Source organism: Henckelia pumila, chromosome 1, assembly GCF_033568475.1.
Source record: "Henckelia pumila isolate YLH828 chromosome 1, ASM3356847v2, whole genome shotgun sequence".
Taxonomy (NCBI): Eukaryota; Viridiplantae; Streptophyta; class Magnoliopsida; order Lamiales; family Gesneriaceae; genus Henckelia; species Henckelia pumila.
This window is the reverse complement of record NC_133120.1, coordinates 131,768,066-131,794,433: the sequence shown is the minus strand read 5'-3', so window position 1 is coordinate 131,794,433 and position 26,368 is coordinate 131,768,066. Positions and strand designations below refer to the sequence as shown.

Here is a 26,368-nt window from a genome sequence, read left to right as displayed (position 1 = left end):
CAGATTAACTAAATGAACATGTAGTAGCGAGAGTAGGGATCGTTCCCACGAGGAAAGTGAAATTTATTTGTATTCTCAAAAATACTTAAAATAATTAAAAGGGGTTTGTTGGTTTGGATCAGGAGTGCCCAATTGTCTAAGACTCAGATTCGCGTTGGCAGCCATCTCTTCCTTAATTTCAGTCCGTAGCTCGTCCTTTTCTTGTTTCCCACGAGCCTCCTTCCTTCTTCTACGGAGTGTTCTCTCTATCTCTGAATCGTAGGAGAATTCTTCTTCAAAAGATTCTCCTGAAAGCATTAACAAACCCGAGAAGCACTGGGGAAAGAATATAAAAATAAAAATAAAAACAAGAACACAAATAAACTAAACGCCTTCCCCGGCAACGGCGCCAAAATTTGGTAGCGCTTAGTCGTATCACGCCCAAATTAACCCAACTCAGATTAACTAAATAAACATGTAGTAGCGAGAGTAGTGATCGTTCCCACAGGAAAAATAAAATTTATTTGTGTTCTTAAAAATACTTAAAATAATTAAAAGTGGTTTGTTGGATTTTATAAACTACTATGCAATAATTAAAATAAGGAAGATCAAATAAAGAACGAGACTTGGCATCGATCGACTACACCCTTGAAATTATTCATTCGATCATCGATTCCCTAAAAATAATTAATTCACATTGAATATTCATCATTGGAAATTTAATTCCTGTTTCACCTTAATTTTAGTTAACTAGACACCAGCATTCTAAGTTAACCCTTACCCCATAAATTAACCAAATACCAGCGATTAGATTTAAATCCACGGTAGCATTTAAATGAGTAAAACTGATGAATCTAGACAACACATGCACCAGCAGATATATTTAATCTAGTCAATTGTTGTTCCTACGATTTAACAAATTCAACAGCAGAAAATATTAATCATAGTTGCTGCACAAATCAGATGATTCAAATAATTACGGATTTGAGTTCTAATTTAGCAATAGATTGTATAGCAAAATCCTAAGGTGATCAATCCTAAGATCTCACATACAAGCATGACAATCAATCCAAAACAACTCTTGATACACAATTTTGAATTAAACAATGAAAACTGAATCTCACAAATTACATAACTCAAGGGTTCGTCTTCCTCAACCAAGTACTAAAACTTAGCCACAACGACTCATGAATTTTCTAGAAAAATTCATGAAAGAAAATTAAATCTAAGGAAAGAGAGAAGAAACCTAGCCGCCAAGAAAGTTCTTCCACGTTCTAAGCCTCCCAATCTGATGATTGAATGTCTAAAAATCGGAATCAAGACCTAATAAAAGTCTAGAGTCTAAAATAAAAGAGTTCCCAAAAATAAAAATTCTTTCCGAACAGACCCGCTCGCTCGATCGGTAAAATGTTGCAGATCGAGCGAGCATATTTTTTCCAGCTACTGTTTTCATAATTTTTTGGCCGCTCGATCGGTAAAATGTTGCAGATCGAGCGAGCAGCTTTTTTTTCCAGCAAGCAGCATTTTGAAAAATTCATATCCGGATATCTAGCCATCGGATTGCGCTGAAATTTGGACAGCAGCTTCAAAGCATCTTGAATTTCATTCTGAACGGTGGAGATCGGATTTGAAGCACTCTAAAATTAAAAATGAGTTTTGGATCATTGCTGCTCCGTAATTCTTTTCTTATCTCGGCTCTTTCTTCCATCTTTAGCTCCTTTTCTTCACTTTTCCTATATCAAATCACATACCATGATTAGGAACTATAACATTAATTTAATCAATCAAAATACATCTAATTATCACAAATTAACTCAATCAAACATAGAAAAATACCATCACATCAATAACAGATCTTCAAGGATCACGAAGTGCAAAGAGACAACTCCCAACTGTTCACCTTAAATTTTTGAAGAGGAGTTGCTCAACTATTTGAATTCATTCAAATTGATTATACTTCACTTGTTATTTCGATGTTAAGACGTGTTGTCTTAACTTCTATTACGTACTAAGAGTTTTGATCTAGGTGGGTTTATTACAAGATGTTGTAATAACCAAAGTCTTCTAGTGTAAACTTTCCTGTGAGAAAGAAGGGGTGACGTAGGAGCAATTAAGTCTTCGAACATCTATAAACATATCTATGTGATTTACATTTCAGTCAAGTTATTTTACATATATATTCAATCTGTTATTTGGCATATTTCCGCACATATATTTGTTTGTCAATTAACATTGACACACCAGAAATACTAGAGTCCAGTTGCTAATAACAACTAAACTCACCTTTGAAGAAACAAGCTTTCAATCGAAGACATTGGTGGCAGTGAACTGCTCTTATATTTTTAGTAAAGAAGATTTTTTTCAAGCAATTTTCGATCCTCAGCATTGATCATTTTGATTCTTTCAAAGGAAAGAAAGAAAGATTCCACATAGCTATTCTTAAGCCCAAAGAAACCTAATCCATAGTTGCGGCTTTAACACGAAGAGACTATTCTCTTTTGAAACTCAAAATATATAAGATGAGATGTATATTGGAGGTACTCTATTCAAATTATGATCACACAAGCCCCATCATCTATCATTATCAAGTTGTATTCATTCAGCAATCCAATTATTTGAGAACACTAGATGGAATTCCATGTGGTTTCCAGTATTCAAGAAGCATTCCAAGAAAAAACAGTAGAGGAAAAACCTGAATCTCCCTTGTGGGATGAGGTTTCCAGTATGCCTGTTCATGTTCCAGCTGTTCTTTCAATTTTTTCAATCACCACCACCACTGTTCCGTCACAACAAACCTCTTCTTTGATGTCTGTAATAGAATTTTAGTAGTTGAGGATGTGGAAAACTCAATCGCTCAGGAGACTATTACTTCTAACGACTACATCACAGCTTCTTGTGCTGCTCCTGTCATGACTATTACTGCTACTCTTATCCCCGCCATTGAGGTTCCTCCATCCTCTGACTCAGTCATAACAACATCTAATATAAAAAACCTAAATGCACCAGGCTATGTATCTCTAGAAACTCCCATGGTGCGAGAGCCTCGTGAATCAACATGAATGCTTCATGATTTGAATTTATTTTCTCAAGAACATCAGGATGAAATGAGAGAACTTATAATTGTTGCTTCTGTTGTTCCAATGCATACTGTAGAAGAAGCCATTCCAGTCTCTGTTGTCTCCCCTATATCCCCAGTTTCCTTAGAATCAGAATCCCATTCAAAATCCCTCTTTTTCATGTGTTCTTTACTCAGGGCATCCAGAATTTCCTCAGGATGCTGCTTTCGACCATGTTGATCGATTAAATTCCTTGAAGCATCGAATGAGAGAATATTCTCCTCCTCTTGATCCTTCCACAAAACTTGAGATTGAAATCGAGACTTTCAAGAGATTCCATAAAAATGTGGAGGATATAGTAAATGTTATATCATTTAAACTAGATGCTGAGAGAGAAAAATTTGAGGCATTCAAAACCAGGTTTGCATATGAGATTTATTCAATCAAAAGGAAACTGGTAGATATACCCATGAAGTATTTGATTTAAAGAAACTATTTGCCAGTACCCAGGCTGATATTATTTTGGAGAAAACTATTTTAAAATCTAATTCCCCCAATTAGAGCAATTCTCTTCGCTCATTGGATTTCGAATTGATACATTAGATGCCAAGCTTACTGATCAGGCCACTGATCTTCGCTTTGTATGTCAAATTTGATGCGTTAAACGTTAAATTTGATACTATCTATGCTCAACCATTTGATTTCATTCATCGTGTTAAGGAGAATGATGCCAAAAAAAGGGGAGATGGATCAAGGGAGAATTCTCACATGTAGATGAGGCCAGAGCTTCTGAAGGAGATCGAGAACTAAATCCAAAACTTGTGGATATACATCCAGCACCTCTTGCACCTAACCAATACTTCTTTGTTGAATAAATCATTTATCTGTTTTAATAAGTCACTGGTTTATACATTATTTTGTAATTTTGCCTTTAAGATACATGATTAGATATGTTTGCTGCTAATATTGATGATTGTTGCTTTTACATATACTATCTGGTTATTTGATTCTACATGTCTACTAGGTTTTGACATCACCAAAAACGGAAAAATTTATTAGACAATGTTAAGTTTTGATGATGAGTTGTTATTAAGAAAATCAGTAGATTCTTGCTTATTAGAAAATCAATAGAATAAATATTTTAGTAGAAATATGCTTCCTACATAAAGAAACCAGTAGACCTTCGAAAATATGTTAACAAGAACTTTAGCAGAATAAGTTAGCTTATTTTAGAAGCAGAAGCAGTAGTTCTTGACAACCTTTCCAAGACTTCTGAAGAAAGCTATTACATACATAATTTCAGTAGACAACGTCGCACATATCATTTGTACTGTTTGTCAGATAATGTCCCTATTTATGAAGACATTCTTGTTTTTCATTACAATTCATTTATAGATCGTACAAAATCCCATTGTTATTTTGAAATGAGACAAATATCAAAATTTTCTATAATACAGGTATACTTTTAAGAAAAAAGCCGTTTATTTTTTAGCGTAAAACGTTCTCTATGGCATCAAGTTGGTACGAATGCCGCTCTTGAACACTCGTAATATGAATATCGTTATCATCTTCAAAAGACTCGAGCAACTCAAGCCTATCATAAGTCTTAAAATCCAGCACGCAAAGAAAGTTTGATCAAAATCTAAAAGATTGTTCGTGCGACTACTTCGCACAACCATTCATTGTTTTATTATATTTGTAAAATGTGAAGGAGTTGTAATATATAGAAAGAGTCCTTTCCAAGTCTTTTTTGATTGACTAAGTGTATTGTTTGCTAGGAGTTTCAGTAGGCAAAGGTAAGACCCTTTGAAGTGGATTTGTACACCGTTTGTACCAATCAATGTCTTCTGGTGATACCTTCTGAAAACAGAAAAAGTTGAGACGTAGAAGAGTTTTGCTTTTAAAACTTCGAGAAACAAGAACTGTGTGTTCTTTCCTTTCTACTGCTTTTTATTGTTTCGTAAGTGTTGTGGACCATTTTTGTATTTTGAAGTAGTCTGCTGCACTTACCATTAAACGAGTTTATCTTATGATCTAACAAAAATTCAGAAGCATACTTTTCAGTAATAGAAAATTCAAATATTAGATGTGTTAATTTATTTAAATATATTCTAAACACGGTTCTGTCGATGCTAGCGTATATGTTAAATCTGACGGAGTTCATTTTTAGCACGCGAGATGCTCACGTGAACATCTTGCATGCAAGAAAATTGAGTCGTTGGATCTCTATTCGAGCACTGACCAAATGAAATAGCATCGATAGATAGTCTAAACACATCACTAATCCCAATAGTTTTATATTATTTGTTTTAAAAAAATATAGAAAAAAAATCACTCTGCTGTCCAACACAACTTTGAAAAGTCCCTGTACTATGGATTTCAAAAACCAACTCACAAAAATATTATAATATTTATCATGTGATGCACACTATCTTTTTTAAATAAATAATGTATATAAATATATAAAATGAAATAAATTTCGATTATGTCGACAGAAAATCAAACCCGTACGATTTTCATCATTTATTTAATGGTGGTGAGCAAATGAATCATCAGATCACTTTATGTGAAATTGATAAAATAAGACGATACAGAATAGATTATATGATACAACTTATGAGACACAATGACATATATAATTCTAATTAAAAATATAATTACATTACTAATATTATCATTAATTTTAGGTTTTTTTTTATCTATTCTATACCTGGAATTATATTCTCTCTATGTTTTAATATTGTATCTTCAATTGATCATCTTATTTCAAAATAAAAAATATATATATGAGACTCTGCAAATGATCAATTGAATATGTTGTATTGTATCAAAACACAAAAAGAACTTTACTCCTACCGGTGTTAAAATATACTCAATCTTAGTTTTACATTTTTTTTCTATTTTCACTAGATTTTATTTTTCATCATGATAAAACGAATAAGATATGTCCATGTGTATTTTGGTTTGGTTTATACTAGTGGAAGGGTAAAACCCGAATCGACAAGTGTGATAAGATCATATCTATCCATGTTATTTTTTTTATACTATATTTCATCCAACTGCAGTCGATGAAATTTAAACACCACTATATCATAATATTTGAGCTTATATAAATTTGAGTTCATATACATATTAGTAATTGAAAGAATTTCTCATCAATTTTTTTCTAAATAGGATGAATAACTTTTGAATTCAATGTAAAAAAAATCATAATCATCAAATAGTTGAGAATTTATTATCTATCTATTATTATATTTAATTTGAGACCATGGATTGATCTGCTGTGTGATATTATCACATTATTACTCCTATTGTTTTCTATAATTACCATATTATTATCTCTCTTTTTAATTAAATCACAAAAAACTAGTGTGGAATGTGGATAGATAGTAAAAAAAAAACAAAAAGAATTTGCCGCCAGCTTGTCTCAACAATATTTAATTTAAATCTCATCACCATCATCATGCACCTCTGCCTATACAATCGCCACTTTCTTTATCAGCCAATCACTCAGAAGCTCAGCAACTATTCAAGAATTGCGGAAATGAGTCAGCAATCAATGAGGTGAACACCCTTCAAATCAATTCTAGTCGGATTCAAATTCGGCGTGGGACGTGAGATTTTTCGGCTTCAATCGTGAATTAAGAATGGGGTTTTTTGTTTATTTGTTTTTATTTACAAGAATGAGATTTTATTACTTAGTTCCGGATCTGATGAAATATGATGAAGCTGTGTGGGTGTCTATTTCTTCCTAGCATACTCAGCTCCAAGGATCCAGTAATTTGCGAAAATTTCTGATTTACCAGTCCACTTGATGGGTTTCTGACTCAACCTGAATCCCTTATTCTTAGTGATCTTAGAGGTCATTTTGACTGTGTTTTCACGTAGGTATGCTGTGGTGACCGGAGCAAACAAGGGCATCGGTTATGAGACCGTGCGGCAGCTCGCAAAAGCAGGGGTCACTGTTGTTTTAACAGCAAGAAATGAGAAGAGGGGTACCAAAGCTACGAAAGCAGTGATCGAATCGGGCCTGTCGAATGTGGTATTCCATCAGTTGGATGTTCAAGACAAACAGAGCATTGCAGATTTGGCTAAGTTCATAACAACTGAGTTTGGAAGACTTGATATCTTGGTATGTGTAATGATTTATTTTAAAATATTGTCATTCAAAATCATGAATAGTTCTAGTTCTATTATATTCTAGATACATGGGTAGAGTTATTGTGGGACAAGATCTATGGCTCGAAGTAAATTGTGGGTCGATGCTTAATGTAGACTCTGACCATTCTCGAGCTCAACCTTGTATGGTGTATATCAGTACTCAAGTACCGCACAACTGAGGCGTTTCTGAACCCGCCAAGAAGCAAAATTCCGCTACCGACCATGACTTATAAGTTCCCTTCAGACTAGACTAATCCGAGGCTACTTGTTTCTGCAGGTGAACAATGCCGGAACTTCTGGAGTTGTAGTTGATGAAGATAGACTGAGGGCTTTAAATATAGATCCTGTACATTGGGTGAGAAACAGAAAGGGCATGGCTTAAGCATCCTCGCCTACACAGTCCAAATATTTAGTCCCAAATAGTGTTTCTAGATGACATGTTTATTCATCTAAATACATATTTAGCTCACAATTAATAGTTTTGTGTCTCTTTTTATCCTTGCAGTTATCAGGCAAGGCGACAAACATGGTTCAAGATTCAATAGTAACCACCTATGAAAAGGCAAAAGAATGCTTAGAGACAAATTACTACGGTGTCAAGAATGTAACAGAAGCCCTTCTTCCTTTACTACAGCTTTCAACCACGGGTGCAAGAATCGTGAATGTCTCTTCCCTAAGGAGTGAACTAAAAGTAAGCATATTATCAACGTAGATACCCTACTCACCATAAGTTAGATTAATCTGATGACTTGGGCATCTGTTTTCCGCGCAAAATCTAAATTAGTAGACTGATCTTTAGTTTTTACTCTGTTGTTATGCAGCGTGTCCCAAATGAGCAGAGGAGACAAGTACTTGGCGATTTTGATAATCTAACAGAGGAGAAAATCGATGCAATACTGCAAAAGTTTTTGCAAGATGTCCAAAAGGATGCTCTTGAAGCCAATGGGTGGCAAAAGATGCTACCAGCTTACAGCATATCAAAGGCCACGCTAAATGCATATACTAGACTTCTTGCAAAGAAGTATCCAAATATGTGTATTAACTGTGTACATCCAGGATATGTCAACACCGATATTAATTGGCGTACTGGAACCATGACACTGGAAGAGGGAGCCGAAGGCCCTGTCATGCTGTCTCTTTTACCTGAGGGAGGTCCAACCGGCTGTTATTTTGATCGTACCCAAGTGGCTGAGTTTTGAATACTCCACGTTTAAAAAATCTTTTTAGCATCTTATTTTTTCAAGGATCAGTGAGGCAGATGCACTTCTTAACTCTCTGATACTAATTCTACATGGATTAAACTGTATTGGAACTTCTGTTTTTATTTTTCTTTTATATCACCCAAGGATGAATAACTTATCGGACTAGCCTAATGGTTTTTGTGAAGTTCTGATGAGATTGCTCCAGTTAACACTATTACTTTTCATCCCATTTCTTGAACAGATATGCATTGTAACAACGAACAGAGCAATATTAAAAGCTAAAAACTCTCACTTTAAATGAGTGTTTTTGAGTGTTTTTGAATGTTAGATTCTACAAAGTGCTTCTTAGCTGCATGAAATTATTTTTGAGTGTTTGTGAATGTTAAATTCTGTTTAGTTTTTACAACTTTTATCCAAAAACAAAGAAGCAAAATTTTGATGTGTTTTTTTGCTTCAGATTTTTTGTTAAAGATATAAAATTACAAGTTAGACATTTATATCCTTAATAAACTAATCATATTACGTATATTTTTATTTTTTTAAAAAAATATATTGCATTTTAATAAATTTTTTTGTACATATCTTGTATATTTATACAAAATATTGTCATTTTTTATATTTTATTTTATTAATTTTATATATTTTTTCAAGTATTCATGTTATAAAAAATAAATATTTTTAATACAAAATTCATAATATAATAATAATATATAAACTCATTTTTTATAGTGATTCTCAAAAATTAAATAATTAAATAAGTGTATGGTTGTCATTTAATTAAAAAATTAAGGTTGAAAACAATTATTCTCCAAACACTAAACTTCAAATTATATTAGCTTTCAACTTCTATTTTCAAACACTCCCTACTTCAGCTTCTCACCAATTTTAAAATAATCTCTACAAAAATTATTTTTTAATAAATAAAAACTTTCCAAAACACTCTCTGAGTAATGGGTAATAATCCACAAGAACAGCTTCAAGTGCTAGTGCTACATCATTCAAAGGGTCGATACTGCGGCCAGTAAATTCACAGCAAAAAAAAGTCATCCTTGCCTTGTCAGGCAAACCCGATAGATTATACAAATATATCCTGCATATCAATGATATCAGCAAGGACACCGGCTGCAGTAGTATCGTTGCCTGCTCCAGCACCTTGAATAACCAGGGGTTGTTCACTATAGCAACGGCTATATATTTCCAGCTTCATGTATACAAAGCACTCGGTGAATGCCGCATATTATTAAAATTAATTTCAGACTAGTAGGAATGGGAAAGAATGAGTATTATATCATGAACATTGGTGAAAAAAGCCAATATAAGAACCTCTATAAATGAGAAGTTACTGCGAATTTTGCAGAAATTTTATGCGATGATATTGACGTCATTGACTAGTTCTTTTGCACATTAAACGATGAGGAAAAAAGATGCCATGGATTGGCATGCAAGTCAAGGTACAAAATTTGCTTACCACATTGTCACTTCCCTTCAATCTACCAAGAGGAGAATCTTTTGGAAGTTCTTGTATGCCAACTTCACATCTATTACAGTTTCAAAACAGCATGTAAATGACTAATTTGGTTTTATCTCAATTTAAACCCAATGAATTATAATTCAATGCAACAGCATGAACAAAATATGGACCTGACTCACTACCAATTGAAGCCATGACAATGAGCAAATAACCAAGTAAGAACAAATGACACGAGACCATGCATGCATCAAGACTTATATGAAACATATGATCTCAGTATTTTATCCACAATCAGCTCTGCAAATCAATCTGGAGTAAGAAGTACCTGGACTTCTCAATCAAACAAACATGGCGTAGAACATTTCCATTTGAAGAAGCCTTTTCGATCCTACATCTGATATCTCTATCAAGTAATGGAAGCCCTTTTGCCAAAAATTCTTCGACAGGCATTGCATCAGGACCCATTTCTACAGGATACAAGCTTTCCACCTACCAGGTTTTTTTGCCATAAAAAACCTAATAGTGGACCAGTTTGATAGACAAAATGCCATCAGGAGGCACGCCACACGTACTAACCTTAATGCTGTCCAAGTTGATACGGTGCCCAAGAAGGCGGGCAAGGATCAGAGCCTATAATGAAAGTACAAAAAAAAAAGCATTTTCTTAAATAAATCAACGATTTTTCCCACAACCATGCACACGAAAAATAAATGCCCTGGCAGCCAAAATATATCATGTCTAAAGAAAAACATCATCAAGTTGGAATTCCCGTTAAGAAGATTGAATTGCACAAAAATTAAAAACAAAGAATAATGAAAAGGCATGGCACCCTTTTAGCATGGTCATCTGCAAGATGACAATCACAGTAGCCTCAAACTTCCATTATTTTGATTTAATGCATGAAAAGAGGTCAAACTCATTTGGTTCCTTATCTTAGTCAGTTGGTCACATCGAGCTACCACCAAGTTTCAGGATATAAAATTTGAAGGAGGGAAAGACCAATTTTTTTTTGACAGAGAGACAGCGTAAGGCAGAATTATCATTCTACCAATATATGATATCAGAGAATTTACCACTTTTTGAATTCAAAAGAATGGCAATAGCAAATGTCCACAAAATGAAAAAGGATGGCATCCAGACCTTTCGAGCTACATCCAACCCACTAAGATCATCTCGAGGGTCTGAAAGCAAATATGAAATTCAAAATCAGGAAAATCATTGTTTTAAAAAAATGTGGCAAAAACTGCATGAAATATGCCAACCCAGAGGCTTGCGCCTTTTCAGTGTTGTCTTGCAAGCCTTTGAGAAAGCTTTGGTGACTATGTATTCCTACATCAGTAGATCCAGTCAACAATTGAAAAATTCATTTGATAATATCAGCATATATGGCTGCTTGCTAGGTGTCAGCAGATTGATTCACATACATTAACTGAAATTTATACTCTCATTTTCTCCTCCCCTTTAAACACAAACATTCTTATACCTTAGCAGTTCGCATCTAGAACTATTTGAGCTTCGATTTTTTTCTTTTGTTTCTATTTTCTAATATACTGGTTGCACTGCCACTAGATAACCAGTCATAAGCCAACAAAGAAACAGAAATCAACCTACCGATATGCCTTCAAATGTTCATGAATAAAGCAGATGAAGAAGATTCTAATATGGTTTCCGCATATTGGTTGCTGCAAAGCCTCCAAGTAATTCCATGTACAGTAAAAGACATGGAATAGAAAGGCATACAAATATACTTATTTAACCAATTATTCAATCGAGTTATATGAGTGTTTTGTTGGGGGGGGGGGGGGTTTGGGGAATTGAATTGAGATAAAAGAGCCCCTTTTCTGTTTTTCCAAAACTAATAAATTAGTGCACAAACAGACCAGTTCCTCATTTTTCTTTTAAGCTGCGTGATATTAGAAATATAATTCATTTTTTCTCATAAGATCTCAAACAGTTTTATATCGAGTCCAGAAAATAAAAAGATACTACTCATCTGTGGCTCTGAAGGAGAATTTTTTATAGTTCATTGTTACATTTAATAAAAACCAAACCACCACCATAAGCAGCTGATAACGCAGCATATCAGTTCATAAATAATAAGCACTATGAGTCATCCAACTGCAAGGCTAATGTCGCAACCTTGACCAGATATGAAGATCAATGAGTAAATATCTTCTGTGTGAAAGTCCCCATCATCACAAAAGAAAATTTAGCATTCACACAAGAAATCTTGACAATTCACTGTCGATTTTCAATGACCAAGGGATATCAAAAAGTAAGATGTCAGCGTCCTTTACCTATAGGGGACACACAATGACTAACTGTATCTCACTCATAATAAAGCCTCCAAATTAACAATTGGAAAAGAAATCATTAACCTTATAAGAGGAATATCATAAAACAGAATTAGAGTTCTTGTCATTCTTCTCTGTGCAGAGTGTAGAACATTGTTTAAAGCTCTCAAGTTCGGCAGAAATGGCAATACAAACACATAGCATGGTATGGTAGCATTTCCTTACCAGGTTCGGTGTATCCAAGGCCTTTTGCTGCGTTGACAACATCACTAAAGGGTTTTCCACCTTCAACTTCACTCATCACATAACCCAGTGTACCTAAGAATCACAAGAATTATATAATTATCATATGTAACTTTTGATGATCAAAATAAAGCAAGGCGATAAATCTTGACCATAATTGAAGAAAAGAAAGCGAATATTGGAAAAGTTGGAAAAGTACCGCTCAGACTTCCAATGATTCGTTGAATGGCATCTCCTGATGAAAGCATACGATTTATGGATGATATGACAGGAAGACCGGCACCAACCTACCCCATTTTATATGAGAATTAATAAATGAAGTCCAAATTGCCAACATAGTGGTTGATGCTGAGTCAAATTTATTTATGAACACTGAAATGTGTATGAATCTATTAAACACAACAGATATCTTGATTACATGCCCGTTCAAAAATTTCCATTAGAAAAGGGATGTACCCTGTTAACCTCAATTAAGCAAAATTATCCCCAAACAAACTAACTGATATTTACTAGATACATATGGTATTTTTTGAGAAATATTATAATAATGTGACTTTCTCATCGTAGATATTAAATATATAGTTAGAACCAATACCTTAAAATAGCAATTAGTTTCTTGCACCATTAATTAGAAGAAAACTAAAGTGATTCTATTTGAAGTCAAATAAAAGACATCATGGGGACGTGTATATTTCCAGGATAAAATTTTTTTATTTTAAATATGACGCTAGAATCAGGGCCAAAATAGATTTGATCCTCATCAATTTTCGGCTAGTTAGCAAGAAAATTAAAACCTTATTTCACAAACTTCATTGTTCACATCAATGGTCGAGAAAATTAAAGCTAATCGAAAAGATGAACCGAGTAACTCACAGTTGACTCATGCCTAATCCGTCGAGGGTGTGAAATCAATTTGTCATAGTCTTCCTGCAAAACAATAGGAAAATCGCTTCATGGGTAATAAAATTGTAGCAAATCAGACAGCCCTCGAGTAGGGTCTGACTACTTGACAATTGCAAAATATATTGCACTATGATAATGAAATAGGACTAAAAAGTCAATGCTTCAGTTGCCAAGTATCTAAACAGATTCTGATTTCAAAAGGACTACGATAGATACCAAAGATGTGCTAAGCCAGTACAAATACACAGTACCAACAAAGAACTTAGGGGCTGCTTGTTGGCCAAAACCAAGCAACAATCTAACTCTGTGACCTTTCTTAGCAGCGGAATAGTGTTGGAGCTGGCTGAGCAGTCGATAACTGCCAGTCCTGTTAAATTACGCAGATTTATAGTCAACATGTTGATGTATAATCACAAGATCAAATGCAACAGCGAGAAAACTCTTATAAGTTTGTACCTTAGTTCATAGAAGACTTGAAAAAAAGGTAATTCATTTTAGTTATACCTTAAACATTACTTCCAATGTCACTCACCAATGGCACCCACACACACACACACAAAGGAACAGCAAACAAGAGAATGAAAAATGGAAATAAAAGAATTTTGATATATTAAAGTGCCCAACTCGTAGTATTTCTTTGATCAGTCATCTACAGGGAATTCAGCCACAAAGTCTGATCTGTAGTTAAAACAAAATGCACACACAAGAACAAATCCACTATTGGGAATTCAGCCAAAAATGTTTAATCCATGGATAAAACAAAATGCGTATACAAGAGCCAATCAACTATTCCTTAATCTCCCTTAACCTGCCCTTCTATTATGTAAATATCTTTCCATTACGAGTAAATACACGTTCTGTGACGGCCGAAGCTGTGGCAAAACAAATCTCAAAAAAGTGACAAAAGAAGCCATCTGAATGCACTAATAAACACAAAAATCATGCATTCTAACTTGGCTGAGTCTACGCTGCACCGGTGAAGCTGTTCACCAAGATCAACAAACAAAACGAAAAAGGCAAACAGACCTGTTGCCATTCTGCGGCAGGAAGCAGCAATATCAATGGCTTTACTAGTCATTTCTTTACTTGAATATATTAGGCATTGACCTAAGAATAAGACAAACAAAGACACACACTTAATGCTCAATATTCAGAGATAACTACACATACATTGGTGAATTTTCAAAGAAAAGTCCCCATTTCCCCCCAGTAAATGCAGGGGTAGAAGAGAAGGAAAAAAAAATGTACCACGATCGGAGAGGGTTTCCAAAGAAGAACCACTAGACTTTAATTCGCAAATTTGCAGCAAAGAAGCATCATCTAATTCTGAACTGCACACATCGGATGCTACCACCATTGATTTGCTGTCACACACTCCCACCACACTCAACCTCAACCTCTGCAACATTAAAATTTCCCAATCCATCAACACCAGATCAAGCAGATGAATACTCCCACAACAAAATCAAGAGGCACGCATTCAACAGTTGATCAATATGTATACATAAAAAAAAATACAAATACCTGATTGTAGTGAATGATGCGGCAGGAAACAATGTGGCGGAGAAGTTGACGGCCGACGCCGCCGCTACCCATCAGCAAAATTGGTATCTTTTTCATTTTCTCTGCCGCCATTGTTTCTTGGATAAATTCTTGGCCGTATCGTTCTGTATATCAGCTTCTGACCTTGGAGTATTTTTTATGAGACTAGCAAAATTTTTTATTTTTTTGAGAAGAGACCAGCAGTATTTTAAAAATTTTAAATTAATTTTAAATTTACTCGCATTCATTAATACAAATAAAATATAAATATTATTGAAATTTCAAATGATAAGTTGGTTTATTTGTTTTATTTTTTTGATTTATTTCTAAACTTGTCAAGATTGTAACTTTTTTTTTTTTTTTTGACATAAAACTTGTAACTTTAATGAGAAATATCATTCAGTACAAGATTTACTATTTAACTAGAAAAATTCTCAGACACCCAACAAAAAAGTGTAGAGGAAGAACAAGCAAAATTAGCTAATGAGTGGGCCACATCATTGGCTGTTCTCTTAACATGAAAAAGCGAAATTATGTCCAGGTCCGAAATACGAGAAGTAATATCTGAGGCACAGAGACCCACATAATTGAGATCACCACAAGGCTGTGTGACTGCTTGCACTGCCAAAAGTGAATCCGATGATATAATAACCTGTTTGAAGTCTTTTTCTAGGATTATCCTAAGTCCTTCTTTGATCGACAATAACACCCCAAAAACAACTGATCGCGACATCAAAATAGATTTACCAAATGCCGCAACAGGTTGGCCCTCATGAAATCACACTACTCCACCAATACCACAACAATTAGATGATTCACTGAAACTAGCATCTACATCCAATCTTAGATGACCAGCTGGTGGTACTTGCCACTTGTTCGGAGAGGATGACGCTACCCCCCGCTGTCCACGATTCATATCTTTCATGGCATGCTTATAATCACTAAGCATCATGTGACCATTAATAGTAACATCACGCATCTCATGTGCATCCCGACTATGAGCAGCCCTACACCTCTCAACCCAAAGGGACCACGCTTGGCATACAAATATTTCAAGTTGCTCTCGGTTCGGATGCTTCATCAACCGTAGGCAGAGATCTTGTATGTTTAGTGTCGAATAAGCCTTAAGTTCAGACCAGATCTCATTATGTTTCCAGAATCTCTTCAACACTGGATAGAAAAATAATGCATGACAAGTAGAATCCTCAGCATAATGACAAAATGGGCAGCGGTCAGATGTTGGCACATGGTGGGAGACCAGATTCGTGCCCGTGGGGATAATATTATGAAGCACTCTCCACCAAAACACCCTAATCTTCGGAGGAATAGAAAGCGACCAAATAAACCACCACCAACTTTGTAATAGAAGCTGACTCGAATGATGTTCTGGAGGATCCTCTAACCCATTGCCTAGACGATAACCACTTCTAACTAGTATTTGTCCTTAGGTTCAAACTTCCAGAATCTCCTATTTTCAGTCTGTGCTGTAGATAGTGGGATAGAGAGGATTTCAGGCACAATGTAAGACCTGCATACATTACGAATTAATGTCTCATTCCATTGAGAATTGATGATCAGCGAATTCACCATCGTACCAATCGGGTGCTGGATAATATCGGTAGTAACCCTAGACCGCAGAGACGGGATCCACTTATCCTGGAATATGTCAAGGGACATACCATCGCCAACCCGCTAGCAGAGCCCTTCCTCCAGAAGGCCCCTACTCCAAATCAGAGAGCACCATATAAAAGATGGATTACTTCCCAGCGGAGCCTGCATAATATCCAAGTGCTTAAATTAGCGAGCTTTGAGAACTCTCGCCACTAAGGACTCCGGATTCTGAATTATCCGCCACACCTATTTCGCCAGCAGAGCCTTATTAAACAATTCCATTTTCCGAAATCCCATCCCTCCAATGCATTTTGGTTTGCAGAGGAAATCTCATGTTTTCCAGTGCATCCTCCTTCTATCACTTACCATTCCCCACCAAAAATCTTCACATCTTTTTCAATGGAAGCACACGTCGACTTAGGAATACGAAAGCAAGACATAACGTAGGTTGGTATAGCCTATAAGAATAATTTAATCAGGACCTCCTTGCCACCGATAGAAAAGTATTTAATTTCCCACCCCTTAATTCTGCGAGAAACTCTCTCAACCAGGTAATCAAACTGAGACTTCTTGCTCCGTAAAGAGAAATTACGGAGCCCAAGATAAACCTCATGCCCTTGAAGCACCGGAATAGTAAGAGCTGATTTAATATTTTCAACCATGTCAGGGGGAGTGTTTGGAGAGAAAGACAGAGCTGATTTCTCAAAATTTATCATCTGTCCCGATGCTCTTTCATATGCGCCCAAGCAGTCAGCCACACTCAAGCAGTCATCTTCTGTGGCTTTAAAGAAAACAAGACTATCATCTGCAAAGAAAATATGCGTTAATACTGGTACATGAGAAGAAATTCGCACCCCGTGAAGGCTCCCCCTAGCCTCGGCCGTAGTTAACGAGGATAATCCTTGGGCGCACAGAGTGAATAGATAAGGAGATAGAGGGTCGCCTTGACGGATTCCCCTGCGTGGAACCAAAGATCCAACTACCTGATTATTCAATGAGAAAGGCTGACACTCGATATACATCTCATGACTTTTCCAATCCAATCAGAACAAAAACCCATCTTAAACATGACAGCTTCAAGAAATTTCCACTCCACCCTATCGTATGTTTTACTCATGTCAAGTTTCAGTGCTGCATTTTCAAACTTTCCCTTCCTACGGTTTCGCATCCAGTGCATCGTATCAAACCCAAGGATGACATTATTTGAGATAAGATGACCAGAGACAAAGGCACTCTAAGTATCATCAATTATTTGTGCCATCAACTGTCTTAATCTATTAGTCATGGCCCTAGCAATGATTTTATAGCATACATTGCAAAGACTAATAGGTCAAAACTCCTTCATGAGCATTGCATTTGGGACTTTGGGGATAAGAGTAATAATAGTTCTGTTCCATGCTTCCAACGGGGCCCCATCATTAAGAACTGCAAGACAGGCCGAAGAAACATCCTCTCCAATAATGTGCCAATATTTTTGATAGAACTGAGTTGACATCCCATCTGGTCCTGGTGACTTATCTGGACACATATCAAATAAAGCAGTTTTGACCTCCAAATTCGTGAAGGGTACTCGGAGAATAGTATTCATCAAACTATTCACCGATGGCTTAATACAATCAATCACAGGGCTCATTAAAGTAGGAGAGGGATCAACAGAAGAAAATAGAGCATCAAAGTAGTTGAGGATAATTGTAGTCATACCTCCCTAATCTTGAACAAGGTCACCATGCGTAGAAATCGGACCATCAATATGATTTTGTGCCTTCCTTAGCATTGACTTCCGGTGAAATAATTTTGTATTCTTGTCCCCCATTTCCAGCCAGTCTGCTCTACTGCGTTGTTTTCAATATAATTCCTCCTGACTACTAAGTTTCTCCACCTCCTTTTCCAGTTCCAAAATACAATCAAACTCACTATACCAACATGTTTGAGTTCGAAAATCAGCCAGTTGCTCCCTCTTAATCCTGATTTGCTTAAGAATCGATCGAAACGGTGCAGGGCCCAATTCTGGAGGGATCCCGAATAGTTCTCAATTTTTTCATGGAGCCTAACATTGTGTAACTTCGGGTCTTTCCAGCTAGCCAAGATAACCGCTTCACAATCAGGTTCTCTAATCCAGGCGGCCTCAAATCTAAATCTCCACTGCCGAAATCATGACTGAATTTAATGAGATGGGAGCCCAAGTGTCAAAAATAACGGTCGGTGGTCCGAATGATAGAATTCCAGAGAAAAACACTGAGCAGTAGGGTACAACATTCTCCACCCAAATGTACTGACATATCTATCCAAACGCTAAAAAATTAGCTCATCTTTCTGTCGTCGATTCACCTAAGTGAAAATATCTCCATTGCAGTGCAGGATTTGTAAATTACAGGCATCCATAGTATTCAAAAAAATCTCTATCTGCCCTGGAGGCCTTCGGTTTCCTCCTATCTTCTCACTACCATAGCAGATTTTATTAAAATCTCCCATAATCAACCAGGGGATATCCGAAATTCATGTAATCCAACTAACCTCTGAAGCAAAAACCAGGATACATGGCGTAGGTTGGTTTCTGGGTTTCCGTAGAGGCCTGTAAATCTCCAAGATCTATTCTCATGCTGCACCATACAATCCAAATGGCCTTGCAAATAAGATTTTATAGAAACATCCAGCAGGTCCTTCCAAAGGAGACATAATCCACCACTTCGACCCCCTGCTATCCACCGAGAAACATCCCTTAAATCCCAATAAATTCGCACACTGTAAACTATTAATATCTCTCTAGCATGTTTCACACAAAAACAAAAGAGAGGGTTTCTTGTCGGCAATAAGCCGCTGTAATTCGCAGAACGCCTGTTGGTTTCCAAGACCCGGACATTCCAAACTACACAACTCATTGATATCGACGGGGTTGCATCGCAACCACCGCCGTTAAAGAATTTGTAGTATCACCAACCACTTTCTCCACCACCTGTTGTTTTCCCAGTCTAATACTTTCACGGAGCACATCATCCACACTCTCCTCTGCAACTCGTTTAAACCCCAAGGGATTTACCTGTTCGGGCGAGAGCACACCCTTCTTACCAGATTTGGCTCGGGCTAAGCGCTTTTATTTTTTTGGACTCGATTTTGAATTACTCACTACTGCTTCAGCCATAAAACTGATTGCCATTCTCATCTTCGGTGAACTCAAGGCCGATAGCGGCTTCCTCCACAACTCCATGTTTTCTCGTTTTATCTGCTACACCCCCGCTCTCGCCAATAGTTTTCGAATCGAGGCCTTCTACCAAACTTTGGGTAACAACACAGTTAGGAGAACTCTGTTTACAGTCTATTTTTTTTTATTCTCAAACGTCTACGGCTCACTGATCACAACAGCCAGCTTTTCTGAACTAGAGTTTGTTGGTTTCGTAGGAGGTGAGCGACCCCTGCCCTTGTTCCCTAGGGCTTGAGCCCTCATCCACATGCCAAACTATTTTTGTAAGTAAATTCCACCAATGGTAAATGATCATGCCATGCTGGACCAAAATCCATCACCGTTGCGCGAAGAATATCCTCTAAAGTGCGAATAGTACGCTCGGACTGTCCGTCTGTCTCTGGATGATAAGCCGTACTCAAGCTCAAAGTAGTACCAAGGGCTCGCTGGAAACTACCCCAGAATCTTGAGGTGAATCTCGGATCTCTATCACTGACAATGCTCAACGGAATGCCATGAAATCGAACGATCTCCCGCACATACAATTGTGCCATCCTATCAAAGGTATAATCGCGGTTATAGGGAAGAAAATGCGCTGACTTCGATAATCGGTCCACGACAACCCAAATAGCATCACAATTCCTGGAAGACATAGGCAAGTGGGTGACAAAATCCATCGTCACATGCTCCCACTTCCACTAAGAAATCTCTAAGCTGTGAAGTAACCCTCCGGGTCGTCTAAACTCTGCCTTGACCTGCTGACACATAAGGCATTGGGATACAAACTGATAAACGCTGCGCTTCATCCCTTTCCACCAAAATCGTGTGTGAAGATCCTTATACATCTTCATGCTGCCTGGATGTACAGAAAATCTACTGCGGTGAGCTTGTGATAAGATCTCTTCCCTCAAAGCAGAATCCTCGGGTACTACAACTCGATCAGAAAGACACAACAGACTGTCTCCTTGCAGATGAAAACCAGAAGTATTACCACCCTCAGCCAAACGGGCTAACTTCTGAGTCCTCAGATCAGAATTCTGAGCTTCCCAGATTCGTCGATACAAGGCTGGCTCTGCAAGCACAGAAGAAACACGAATCCCTTGCTGTTCTTTCTTATGACGGAACGTGAATCCCAAAGAACAACACTCCTCCACTGCCTTCGAAACCGAACTGGTATGAAGGGAACTCACATAGACCTTGCGACTAAGTGCATCAGCAACGGGGTTTGAAGAACCTGGATGGTACTTGATCTGACAATCATAATCTTTCAATAGATCCATCCAACGACGCTGCCGCATGTTCAACTCAGCTTGAGTGAACAGATGCTTCAAACTCTTATGGTCGGTGAAGATCTCAAATATTTCTCCGTACAAATAGTGACGCCATATATTCAGAGCAAATACAATGGCTGCAAGCTCTAGATCATGTACGGGATAGTTCTCCTCGTGAGTTTTCAACTGTCTGGAAGCATATGCGATCACGTGGCCATTCTGAGCCAACACGCACCCCAAACTCTGGAGAGAAGCATCAGTGTAGACTAAAATCCCACCTGATCCAGACAGCAAAGCAAGAACTGGTGTTGTCATCAAACAACGTCTCAACTCACAAAAACTGTATTCACAAGCATCAGACCACACGAAAGAAGCATCTTTCTTCGTCAGCTGTGTCAAAGGCCTAGCTATCTGAGAGAAGTTCTCCACAAAACGCCGATAATACCCTGCCAAACCAAGGAAACTACGAATCTCAGAAGCTGTAGTCGGACGCGACCAATTCAGAATAGCATCTGTTTTGCTGGGGTCAACAGATACGCCCTCCTGAGAAATGACATGACCAAGGAATACAACTCGGTCGATCCAGAAGTCACACTTGCTCAACTTCGCATGTAACTGCCTCTCTCTCAAAACTTGGAGTACAGTGTATAGATGATAGGCATGTTCATCCATGCTGCGAAAATAAACCAAGATATCATCGATAAACACCACCACGAACTTATCCAAAAATTCTCGGAACACCATGTTCATCAGATTCATAAAGACAGCTGGAGCATTCATCAGACCAAAAGGCATCACTAGAAACTCATAATGTCCATACAGTGTACGAAATGCTGTCTTAGGAATATCCTCCTGCCGAACTCGCAAATAATGATACCCAGACCAAAGATCAATCTTCGAATATATAGAAGTACCCTGCAACTGATCAAAGAGATCATCTATCCGTGGAAGAGGATACTTATTCTTCACGGTCACTTGATTCAATTGACGGTAGTCGATACACAACCGCATCGAACCATCCTTCTTTTTGACAAACAGCACTGAGGCTCCCCATGGAGAAACACTGGTTCGAATGTAGCCCTTATCAAGAAGATCTTGCAATTGCTTATGCAGCTTTTTCATCTATGATGGCACTAAACGATAAGGAGCTCTGAAAATTGGTGCAGTCCCTGGCAGTAACTCAATGTCAAACTCGATCTCCCGTACTGGTGGCAAATCTGGAATTTCCTCTGAAAACACATCTGGAAAATCACGAACCACTGGTATCTCCCGGATATCTGGTTCCCCTAAGGATGCGTCAATGGCGTAGATAAGGTAGCCTTCCCCGCCAGACTCTAAAGCACGCCGGGCTTTCAGAGAAGAAACCACTGGCATTGGGGGTCGCGCTCCCTCACCATAGAAATACCAAGACTCGCTATCCTCTGGTCGAAACTGAACAAATCTCTGATAGCAATCCACTATCCCGCGATAGGTAGTCAGGAGATCTATCCCAATGATGCAATCGAAATCCTCCATGGTTAGAATCATCAGGTTAGCACTAAGTTGATGCCCCTCGAAATCCAAAACACAACCCACAACTAGACGCTTTGCTAAAATCACGCTACCCATAGGAGTAGAAACTATCAGCAAGACGTCTAAAGGAATAAATGGCAACTTATAGTTCTTAGCAAAACGTGCTGAGATGAAAGAATGCGATGCACCAGTATCAATCAAAACATACGCAGAAAAATACATAAACTACAAGTACCTGCGATCATCTGATCACTGTCAGCCTCTACCTGTTCCTAGTTAAGCGCATAGACCTGACCCTGGGCACATGGACGCAAAGAAGAATGACCCCGAGAAGGAGTTTGAGCAGGCTTCCGTTGAGACTGCTGCAAATACTGCTGCTGAAAAGGTGGCTTCTGGTACTGAGGTGGCTGAACATATGCCTGAGAACCTCCGGAACCACTCGCTGCCCCAATCAGCATCGAACAATCTCTCTTCATGTGACCCTCCTGACCACACTGAAAACATGCACTGGTCGATCGACAACGCTGTCCTGGAGGATGCCTGCATCTGCACTGACTACATCGGTTCGGTCTCTGTCCACCAAAACGATGCACTCCGTCGGATCCAGATGAAGAAAAAGAAGTACTTCCTGGCTTCTTGAAAGACTGGCCCTTCGGACCCAAAGGACTAGAACTCGCTGGCCTGGAAGAAGAAGAGAAGAGTCCCCTGTTCCTTCAGATACTGTCTTCTTCTTGGCGACAACGGTCCACCATGCCCTCGTAGGTCATATCACTGCCCACCGCAACCATTCGATGAATCTCAGGGTTTAGACCCTAAAGGAAATGGTCGTACTTCGCCATAGAACTATCAGCAATGGGAGGACAATAAGGTAGAAGATCAAAGAACTTCTGCTGGTACTCCTCGATCTTCGTCGTACCCAGTCGTAAACTCAGTAACTCACTAGCTTTCGCCTGTCGAAGAGCTGAAGGAAAATACAGTCTCTGATAAGCTGTACGGAATTCGACCCACGTAGCTGCTCATCTCGCTGCTACGAATGGTGCGGAAGTAGATCTCCTGTTCCACCACTTCCTCGCTCGACCCTCAAGCATAAAGGCAAGAATCTCCATATTATCCTCGTCTGTGCAATGGAACTCTTGAAAACACTGTTCCATTCTCTCGAGCCAATCCTCAGCCTCCTCAGGCATCTCACCTCCTGTCAAGGGCTTCGGGCTAACCTCCTTAAATCTGCGCATGCTCACTCGTCTGCGCTCCTCATGCTGACCTTGATGACGTCTACGATCATTCGGATCGCCCCATCGACCGCCGCCTCCGCTATCGTGGCTCTCATCGTAATCTGTCATCTGTTGCATAAGAACATATAATTACTTAATCCGCTTTTACGAAATTCCCATTGCAATGCGCTCTGATACCAAAAAGTGTAGTGACCCAACCCGGATCCACTATCTAATCAGAGTTATAATAAAGCGCATGCAATAATACTTAAAGCGTAATGAGCAGATAATTTAAAATACAGCAAATCCAATCGGCAGAATACAACCGACGATAACAAACGTGTATAAATACCATTATACATCCAAATCGAAGGTTCAGGATAAACAAATCCCTACCCTCTAAAACCTCACACTCTCGGATCCTCAATCCTGCTGAAAGCCGCCTGGATCGTCCAGCCTCAAACCTGCCCCGCCACAAGGTACACCACAATACCCAAACACAGGGGCGTGAGCGACAATGCTCAATACATAAGCAATGATATATGTACAAATATGCGCACACAGATGACTTAAAATCCCAGGTAAAACACTTGCTCATGGCGCCAGGAATATACAGTACCGGTTAGAGAGCGACTCCGCGGGGTACTCGTATATTCTATATCAGGGCTGAGCCAACCCCATCCTGACCTGAATCCAAAACAGGATACAAGTCCCATATGAAAACTGTCATACCTGACTCGAGTCCAACATGAGATCAATGTTCCCTATGGAGACTGTCAATGACTCACATCTCTCAAGATGCAGTCACACGTAAAATCATGCATGTGCTAAGGCGGTAAAACATGCTAAAACATGATAAAACATATAGCACATACTCATGAAACATACATGCAAATATATCATGTCGGCTATCTCGGTCAGTACTTACGTACCTCTAACACTACTGGTCTAGACTCCAAGCCTACTAGTCCAGTCTACTGCTACTACAATGCAATTACCCATGCATCATTAATTAATCTCTAAAAGCCTTAACTAAACTATTCTATACTCCTAAATATTTTTAGGAAGACAAAGCTAAACCTACGTTCGTCGTTAGCCCTTTGCTGTCGCTTGCCTCAAAACTAGGTCACAGCTCCGCTACGACGCCTGGATCGCTATGCCACTTTCGGATTCCCCATAGGACGCTTAGATCTCCCTAGATCTGAGTTAGAAGTCCTAGGAATCGAGAGAGAAGAGAGGTGCGAGGAAATGAGCTCTCGGACCCTCTATTTATAGGCGAAGTTCGGAGCCTCCGAACTCGACTTCGGACCCTCCGAACTAATTCGGATCCTCCGTTCCTGACTTCGGAGCCTCCGATCCTGACTTCGGATCCCCCGAAGTCCCATCAGCGTCACCAATGACGCATTATCTTCGGAGCCTCCGATCCGAGTTCGAATCCTCCGATCCGAGTTCGGATCCTCCGATCTTAGGTTCGGATCCTCTGATCTAGTTCGGAGCCTCCTAACCCGGTTCAGAGCCTCCAAACCATCCGAACCCTCGGAACCCCCTCGGCCATTTTTTAGTGTCCTGGATCCATTTTTGAACTCCTTAGAGCCTTTTGGAAACTTCTTAATCATGTTTTACTAATTTTAAACATGATCACATGATTAATTATTCATTAATCATTAATTCTGGATACGGGTCACTACACATAACTTGTCATTCATTATTCAAATGTGTTGCAATGAAAGGTTTCTGGAAACATACTCCATTTGCACATCTAGTGAAAGAGGTAAAAGGAGAAGATGGGCTTGGTTTTTTTCTATGGATGAAGAGTAAATTAACCAAGTCAAAATTTGAGGATATGGCCATTCATGGTTGGGCAGCTTGGAAAGAGCGACAAAGGTGCATACATGGGGAGAGTAAGATGCGAATGCCTGAACACATAACTTGGAGTGTAGCCTTGCTTACAGACTTCCGTCGCACACGTACAAGATCCGAGGGCCCTATGGTTGGCAATCGACATCAAGAGGTGCACTGGATTCCACCGACTCCGGGAAGGTTTAAGCTGAATGTGGATGCTAGTGTTAATGAGGCTACTAACCGTTATAGTATGGGAGGAGTCTTGAGAGATCATCAAGGAAGATTGCTTCTGGCATTTGGGAAACATATCACACAGTCGCTTTCAGTGGTGCATGGCGAATTGTTAGCCATATTGGAGGGGGTAAAATTGGTGTATGAGAGCAACTACAGGAGCATTCAGGCAACTTCGGACTCTTTATTAGCGGTGCAAGCAGTCACGGCTGATGAAGAAAATTTGGGTTATACGGGCTTATGTGCTGAAGAGATTAAAGAAAGGATTAGGAACTTTATTGAGTTTGACATTGCCCATGTTAGAAGTTTGGAAAATAGTGTGGCTTATAGTCTTGCTGTTTTTTCTTCTTCCTCCCAGTCCTCTTTTGTTTGGAGGAATGAGAAGTTTTCCTCGTGGTTGGTTAGACTTGTAATAGATGATTATAATTAATAAAATTACAAGTTTTTCCTTTTAAAAAAATTATTGAGATAATTACTTGATATAAAAAAACAACAGAGTAAATGAAAATTCAAGAATAGTAAATAGATTAAAAAAAAAAACCTCTTATAGTCAGACATAGAGCTAGACATTTTTATGAAGATCAAATTAAGACAAATAAATCAAGATAATTCATCATTGAAAAATTTCAAATAAATAATTGTAATATTTTAAAAAAATAAT

At 38.2% G+C, this 26,368-nt stretch overlaps 3 protein-coding genes across 4 annotated transcripts in view; 2 read left to right on the top strand and 1 right to left on the bottom strand.

Annotated features, from left to right (window-relative positions):
* LOC140875906 (short-chain dehydrogenase/reductase 2b-like) overlaps window positions 1–8,575 on the top strand; it is a 71,886-nt gene extending 63,311 nt beyond the window's left edge. The window contains exons 2-6 of one of the 2 annotated variants that reach the window (XM_073279739.1): window positions 6,574–6,599; window positions 6,924–7,167; window positions 7,474–7,551; window positions 7,702–7,887; window positions 8,018–8,575. In XM_073279739.1, coding sequence (XP_073135840.1) covers window positions 6,580–6,599; window positions 6,924–7,167; window positions 7,474–7,551; window positions 7,702–7,887; window positions 8,018–8,395 — 906 coding nt within the window. In that variant the 5' untranslated portion in view covers window positions 6,574–6,579 and the 3' untranslated portion in view covers window positions 8,396–8,575. Of the gene's footprint in view, window positions 1–6,476; window positions 6,600–6,923; window positions 7,168–7,473; window positions 7,552–7,701; window positions 7,888–8,017 lie in introns of those variants that run through there. The other variant, XM_073279738.1, reaches the window with a different exon arrangement.
* A 654-nt stretch (window positions 8,576–9,229) lies between these two features.
* LOC140890212 (homoserine dehydrogenase) lies at window positions 9,230–15,001 on the bottom strand. Its single transcript, XM_073297974.1, has 12 exons — window positions 14,834–15,001; window positions 14,558–14,708; window positions 14,336–14,416; window positions 13,561–13,676; window positions 13,280–13,333; window positions 12,606–12,693; window positions 12,389–12,481; window positions 11,010–11,050; window positions 10,446–10,499; window positions 10,195–10,358; window positions 9,867–9,936; window positions 9,230–9,599 (listed from the first exon to the last, which is right to left on the bottom strand). Exons 1-12 carry the CDS (start codon window positions 14,942–14,944, stop codon window positions 9,474–9,476), a joined length of 1,149 nt encoding a protein of 382 aa, XP_073154075.1. The 5' UTR covers window positions 14,945–15,001; the 3' UTR covers window positions 9,230–9,473.
* Window positions 15,002–25,357: 10,356 nt separating this feature from the next.
* On the top strand, window positions 25,358–26,137 carry LOC140874016 (uncharacterized). Its single transcript, XM_073277299.1, has one exon. The coding sequence runs from the start codon at window positions 25,358–25,360 to the stop codon at window positions 26,135–26,137; it is 780 nt and encodes a 259-aa protein (XP_073133400.1).
* Window positions 26,138–26,368: the final 231 nt, after the last annotated feature.